Source organism: Coregonus lavaretus (genome assembly GCF_964263955.1).
Source record: "Coregonus lavaretus genome assembly, contig: HAP1_SCAFFOLD_6074, whole genome shotgun sequence".
NCBI lineage: Eukaryota > Metazoa > Chordata > Actinopteri > Salmoniformes > Salmonidae > Coregonus > Coregonus lavaretus.
Window position 1 is genome coordinate 25,271 of NW_028159350.1, and position 7,542 is coordinate 32,812.

At 44.8% G+C, this 7,542-nt stretch overlaps 1 protein-coding gene across 1 annotated transcript; it reads right to left on the reverse strand.

Annotated features, from left to right (window-relative positions):
• Positions 1 to 6,870: 6,870 nt before the first annotated feature.
• LOC311122970 (TMF-regulated nuclear protein 1-like) lies at positions 6,871 to 7,334 on the reverse strand (the record flags this gene model as incomplete). Its single annotated transcript, XM_084197263.1, has 1 exon — positions 6,871 to 7,334. A coding segment is annotated over one exon (464 nt), but the record flags the coding sequence as incomplete, so codon positions are not given.
• Between the last annotated feature and the right edge of the window lie 208 nt (positions 7,335 to 7,542).

Consider the following 7,542-nt stretch of genomic DNA (forward strand, 5'->3'; position numbering starts at 1 on the left):
ATAGGTACACGTCAACTATGACAGACAAATTGAGGAAAAGAAATCCAGAAAATCACATTGTAGGATTTTTTATCAATTTATTTGCAAATTATGGTGGAAAATAAGTATTTGGTCACCTACAAACAAGCAAGATTTCTGGCTCTCACAGACCTGTAACTTCTTCTTTAAGAGGCTCCTCTGTCCTCCACTCGTTACCTGTATTAATGGCACCTGTTTGAACTTGTTATCAGTATAAAAGACACCTGTCCACAACCTCAAACAGTCACACTCCAAACTCCACTATGGCCAAGACCAAAGAGCTGTCAAAGGACACCAGAAACAAAATTGTAGACCTGCACCAGGCTGGGAAGACTGAATCTGCTATAGGTAAGCAGCTTGGTTTGAAGAAATCAACTGTGGGAGCAATTATTAGGAAATGGAAGACATACAAGACCACTGATAATCTCCCTCGATCTGGGGCTCCACGCAAGATCTCACCCCGTGGGGTCAAAATGATCACAAGAACGGTGAGCAAAAATCCCAGAACCACACGGGGGGATCTAGTGAATGACCTGCAGAGAGCTGGGACCAAAGTAACAAAGCCTACCATCAGTAACACACTACGCCGCCAGAGACTCAAATCCTGCAGTGCCAGACGTGTCCCCCTGCTTAAGCCGGTACATGTCCAGGCCCGTCTGAAGTTTGCTAGAGTGCATTTGGATGATCCAGAAGAGGATTGGGAGAATGTCATATGGTCAGATGAAACCAAAATAGAACTTTTTGGTAAAAACTCAACTCGTCGTGTTTGGAGGACAAAGAATGCTGAGTTGCATCCAAAGAACACCATACCTACTGTGAAGCATGGGGGTGGAAACATCATGCTTTCGGGCAGTTTTTCTGCAAAGGGACCAGGACGACTGATCCGTGTAAAGGAAAGAATGAATGGGGCCATGTATCGTGAGATTTTGAGTGAAAACCTCCTTCCATCAGCAAGGGCATTGAAGATGAAACGTGGCTGGGTCTTTCAGCATGACAATGATCCCAAACACACCGCCCGGGCAACGAAGGAGTGGCTTCGTAAGAAGCATTTCAAGGTCCTGGAGTGGCCTAGCCAGTCTCCAGATCTCAACCCCATAGAAAATCTTTGGAGGGAGTTGAAAGTCCGTGTTGCCCAGCGACAGCCCCAAAACATCACTGCTCTAGAGGAGATCTGCATGGAGGAATGGGCCAAAATACCAGCAACAGTGTGTGAAAACCTTGTGAAGATTGTGTCATTGCCAACAAAGGGTATATAACAAAGTATTGAGAAACTTTTGTTATTGACCAAATACTTATTTTCCACCATAATTTGCAAATAAATTCATTAAAAATCCTACAATGTGATTTTCTTGATTTTTTTTTCTAATTTTGTCTGTCATAGTTGACGTGTACCTATGATGAAAATTACAGGCCTCTCTCATCTTTTTAAGTGGGAGAACTTGCACAATTGGTGGCTGACTAAATACTTTTTTTCCCCACTGTACATCTGAATGACACAATGATATTACAGATCATGCTTTTTGATCCTCTTGACTGGAGATGCACAACAACAACAACACAGGGAAACATCTGCAATCTCTTTTAATTTTATGATAACCAGGCATGGTACATTGGTACAAACATGACTAGAATTCTACACTGACAAGTATTAGGCCTAGTGTTTCTCTATGAGCAAAATATGTTGAAAATGTGTTTCTGGTTGAAAATACATATTTTCAACCTCTTGTGCTCACTGGGTTGTCATTGGTGGGCAATGAGGGCCCAACACAGTGATGACATCATTTCCTGTCAATGTTTATTCTACATTACATCACAGGCTCTCTGTGTACATTCAGACCAGGTACGGATCCCTCATCCAGATCATGACCAATACATACATACATTCTTCAGACGACCGTACAGGCAAAGTGAGGTGCACCAAAAAACTAAAGCCTTCACTTCACATCAGACATTCCAAGGTGGAGCCAATCTTTTGGACGCTTGAGTGAAGATCTTGCATCCCATTAGTCAATGGGGTACCGGTCACATTCAGCACCATCACATCTATAACTCAAGTTCAATATGGGTGTTGTAACAAGCTCACTTAAAACCCAGGATGATCTTCATTCAGAATGCAATACACATATCACGTCTGCTGATGCTCCCAGCGGTGTTAGATTTAGATTTTTACATTTTAGTCATTTAGCAGACGCTCTTATCCAGAGCGACTTACAGTTAGTGAGTGCATACATTATTTTTTATACTGGCCCCCCGTGGGAATCGAACCCACAACCCTGGCGTTGCAAACGCCATGCTCTACCAACTGAGCTACATGCCTGCCGGCTATTCCCTCCCCTACCCTGGACGAGGGTCAATTGGGCCAATTGTGCGCCCCCCCCCCATGGGTCTCCCGGTCGCGGCCGGCTACGACAGAGCCTGGATTCGAACCAGGATCTCTAGTGGCACAGCTAGCACTGCGATGCAGTGCCATAGACCACTGCGCCACTCGGGATACCTGTTAGGGTGTTATGTTATCAGATCCCCTGGCTCTGTCTCTCTGCAGGATGCATGCAGTGTCTCATTACGTCGTTACGTCGTTACGTCGTGAGCCATTTCAGTTCTGCTGAGCAGGTTCTATTGTTCTGCTCTTGTGCTCCAAGGTGACACACTACTACTGCCTCTGTCCAAGTCGTGACAGGCCAAATGCGTCATTTCTCCGGAGTGAGAGAGAGGAGATAAAAAGAGGAAGGGAGGCGAGAGAGAGCAAGAGAGGGAGGAGAGAAAAAGAGAGATGGAGAGAGAGAAGAGAGAGAGGTGAGAGAGACATTTGCCCAACTGATTGTGCATGGGTAAGCAATAAGCATTCTCACACTACAGGAAAATAGACCCCATTCCACCACATTTCAGACTGCCTCAATTCATTTTCTCTCCCCCAATCAGCAGTATACTACCAGTCCCACTCTCTCTCTCTCTCTCTCTCTCTCTCTCTCTCTCTCTGACAGAACCGAGAACAAATCATCCTGAACGATGTAAAAAAGCCCATCTATTTTTCATGTCTTTACAGAACGTACCATTGTACATTTGTTTCAGCTCTGCACTAAAGCCTATGATTAAGTGATGTATTACAAGCAATTTGTCACACGAGCAAACCATTCTATAATGCAAAAGCCTTATTCAGAGCAATGAGCATGTTCTCAAATTGATGCAAGTTAAGGAGAACACATTTTATCAGTAGAGCTTCAAATATATCTAAATGTATTTTCAAGGTCAACATAGCAATTTAATAATGAAGGACATCTATATAATTTAAAATAAACGGATTAAACCTGGTTTAAAAATGAAATATATTTTAGGACCTTTAGGCTGCATTTACACATGCAGCCCATTTCTGATCCTTTGCCAAATTATGGGCAAAAGATCTGATCTGATTTTTCAAAAGACCAATTGGTGGAAAAATAATTGGGCTTCCTGTGTAAACGCAGCCTTATGTTCATTTTAACAGAACAAAACACTTTCACATCACCAATGAACTATTTAACACAATAGAAGAGAAGTACATTCATAAACAGTAAAGTAATATTGTCATAAAACTTGTTTTGGACCTGTGGTTGACACAGAATGCCCAAATTTTGTTTTAGGTTATCTTTAAACCAGTTTGGATTACATTTGATTGGCTTAGCTGTATGCCTTTAATAGCCTGGTCCCATATCTGTTCGTGCTGTCTGACAATGACCATAAGAAAAGGTAGGACACCACAAACAGATATGGGACTGGACCAGGCTATGCCTATCTAGCCTCCTTCTACCATTTGTTTTGTTTGATGTTAAACGAAACGAGAGTGCAGCAGCAGTCAGGACTGTGGATCAGGATAATGCCTATCATGGAAGCCTCTGACAATTTGGCAAACCAAGATACTGTATTTGACTCTGCCTAACTGTCCTTCAATCAGTCATATTCAAGGGGAAATGTGTCCCTGCAACTCAATTGTGCAGAGAGGAGGGGAATGATTGGGATAACCCTGACGTAAGGAGGATACATTTACAAAAAAATGAAGACAAGGTTTGTTGAGCAGATACCCAGACAGAGAAGAGTCTTTTCAACCACAGGCCCTTATCAGGTTAAGGGAACAATATTTAGTGAGAAACAGATTTAAACATTACATTCATTCTGCATGTGGGCCCACAGCTCTTTAGGAAACTGTTTTTCATAGCAAAACACAAAACAAGGTGCAGCGGTAAAAATAGTATATGAGTTTGAAAGTATTCCAAACTGGACATTGGTGTTCTGGTTTTCATCATTAGAACAATGGTCATGAATTCATAATTTTACATTTAAGTAATTTAGCATACGCTCTTATCCAGAGCGACTTACAGTAGTGAGTGCATACATTGTCATTCTTTTTTCGTACTGGTCCCCCCCGTGGGAATCGAACCCACAACCCCGGCGCTGCGAGCATCATGATCTACCAACTGAGCTCCGCGGGACTCCATCATCACACTATTATATACACACACATTGCATAAGGCATTTAATGAAGAACCATTGTAGCTTGTAGGCTTCCAGTATAATTTAATCATTTATGTACATAAAGAAAGATAAGGTGTTTGGGTCTGCAGCCTACAATAGGAATTTTGCTCGTCTCTGTTTGGCAGTACACATAGCAGGCAGTAACTGACCCTAATCAATAAGTAAGCCTATGCAGTGGACTATGATTTAATAATTGAGCAAAAAATGTTTTGGGAAACGCTGGTGTAGAGACTCATTGTACCATCTAAACCGCTGTGAAATATATTGTATTTTCAGCTGTTTGACGCTGGTGTACAAAACCTAAAGTAAAAGAGGTAAAAACTAAACTTAAGAACGGGAAGCATAGAAATAGCCATTTAGAACAGATCTACCGATTTGTAGACTTGCTTTCAATGAGAATGACAGATCTATAACTCCCATTTCTATGTGAATTTGGTTGGATCGCCCAAAAAGTTACATATTGCAGCTTTAAATTGAAATCAGAAACACTTCCCTGCTTAACTAGGAACCTCGATTGAACCTTGATTGAACCTCGATTGAGCTGTTGAGCAGAATAATAGTGCAAACCGTCCCCATGCTGTGAAGTAGCCAATTACCAGTAAGTGGTTTTTTCTGCCCACCTATGACAAGTCGGTTATTATGAAATATGATTAGCCAAAAGGGTCCTCACCATTTCCCCTTTTCAGCCCACTTGTCATATATCAAATGATTGAGCTTTGTATCAGTGTTGAAACGGTATTAGCTACAATCTGACGTTACCTAAACGTCAGTACTCCTTGGATTTGATGCAATATTTGCTCTGTTGTAGCATCAGTTTCAACAATACTAACATAGATACTGCACTCACGTGCACACACACTCTTCCAATTTATGTAGCACAGAGATTGCCTGCCATTACCTACGATTGCCAAAAATAGGTCCCCCTCGTGAACCGTCTGTGCCTTCGATGCACACACACTGCCGCTTAAGTAAAAGGGCCTAGGGGAAGGAAGGGGAAATAGATCAATAATTACGTGAGTGTGTGAAGTAAAGGGTCGATCTCGGTAGAATCAGGTCACCTGCATGGAACACTGATACGGTGCTGTACACAAGAAACATCTAAACACCTTCAAAAAGAGAACTAGCTTCAAAGACACGGTCACACAACCCATCCTTGAACCATCCTCCATCCTTGAACCATCCTCACTTAATCTTTCCTATGAAAAGGAGCACTAATTGAGACGGGTACCGACAACGTCAACAACATTAAATGTCTGCGTCTGCTGATTTATCTCCTACTTTGACCCCTCCCTTTCACGTGACTGTCATCCTTTTGCACAAACATCCATCCTCCGTCTCTCAGCTAGTCTATAACCTTGTTATACAGTATATACCCTACCTGTGCTTGTCTCTCTGGCCATGGCATGGCTAGCGCAACCATCAAACATTTCATCAACCGTAAAAGCATTGAGAGGCCAGCTCTGCCTTTGTCAAACGAACACAGTTTTGCAACAGCGCCATTGTCCATCGCTCAGGTCCGATTTAAAGAAATGCACCAGAAAAGGAAGTTGTTCTTGAACCCTTTGTTTTCCAAGGACACAATGTTTGTCAGATACATTCTGGAAGGTGAGTTAGGCCAGGTGACAAGGAACTACTTTATTTCTCACCCTCAGAGAGCAGACTACTACTCCACTGGAGGCTTGACCGTAAAAGCTCAAAAGATGAGTTGGCTGGGAGATATAGTGAGTGTGCTGGGGAATGCCAAGGCACGTTGCCCATCTTGACACCCTGCGGTCCCCCACGGCCCTCTACCACCCCCTTTCTCCATTTTCCCCCCTGGTTTTATGAAGCAATGTAGCAAAAACCCCACAGTGTGAAACCTTGACTGCCCTTCGCTCCTCTTTTCTCAAGTCAGTGGGTTGAAAAGGCAGATTGTTTAACTCTCTCTCCCATCCCGTAAGCCCGGCTTTCTTATGGAACCCTCTGCTCTCTTTGCATAACTTAAGAGGTGCAGAGAAAAGGAACTGTTTCCATGTTACCTCACGGTCCAATGCCTGCAACCTGACTCTGTTCTTCTGTCATTGCCACTTCTTCCAACACATAAAGCAAATAAGAAAGAATCTACCAACCACATCAAAGCAATGACATTTTTTGTACAAGTACGGTTCGTACAGTTTCATACAACAACCTTTTGGATTTACAGGTGCACCATGCGAGTCCCATGGCCTCCAAACCAACCCAGACATACAATATACACCCTTTAGTCCACAGAGGGCCAGCTTCCTGGAACCAACAAGAGCTCAAGGGAGATTGTAGCATCAAGGAGGGGTAACAGTCTGGGGATGGTGGCAGTCTGTAGTACACGGGTCATTTGAGCTTGACGGGCCATGGCAGGCACGTGCGGAGTCCCAGCATGGAGGAGAAGATGATGGTGGGCCGGTGCTTCTTGAAGCGCAGGCCCTTCTTGAGCCGCTGGCTGTTCTCGGCCGCATACATCTCTCCCTGCTGGGCAGCGCAGGCGATGCGGGTCAACACCTCGTCACGCTCCACCGCCTCCTGTTCCGAGCGCACGAACACCTCCCGGAGCTCCTCCAGGCGCCGTTCCATCTCCCGGATGACGCGCTGGCGCTCCTCCATCTCTAGCAGGCGCCGACGGGCCGCTTCGAACTCCATGCTAGAGCTGGGGGTCACCATCTTGGAGGAGGGGGCTGTGGTAGCCGTTGAGGGGGGCTCCGAGCCGTACAAGGCCGTGGTCACCCGCTTAAAGTCGCCCATGGAGATGGAGCGTCGGGTGGCGGGCGATGGGAGTGGGAGGGCCAGGGTGCCGGAGGCTGAGAAAGGGAGGGAAGGGAGAGCAAGAGGGGGAAGGTGGGGATCCATGGCGTCTGTGGTGTCCGCGGCATGCGCTTGTCTGTGGCGTTTCTTCATGGCTGGGTGCGGGCATCTGTCTGTGCTGCTGTTGTTGATTCTAGTGCTCTGTGGGAGAGCGGTGAGCGGCGTGCTGCCTCAGAGCCACTCCATTCATTAATAAGGGATCGG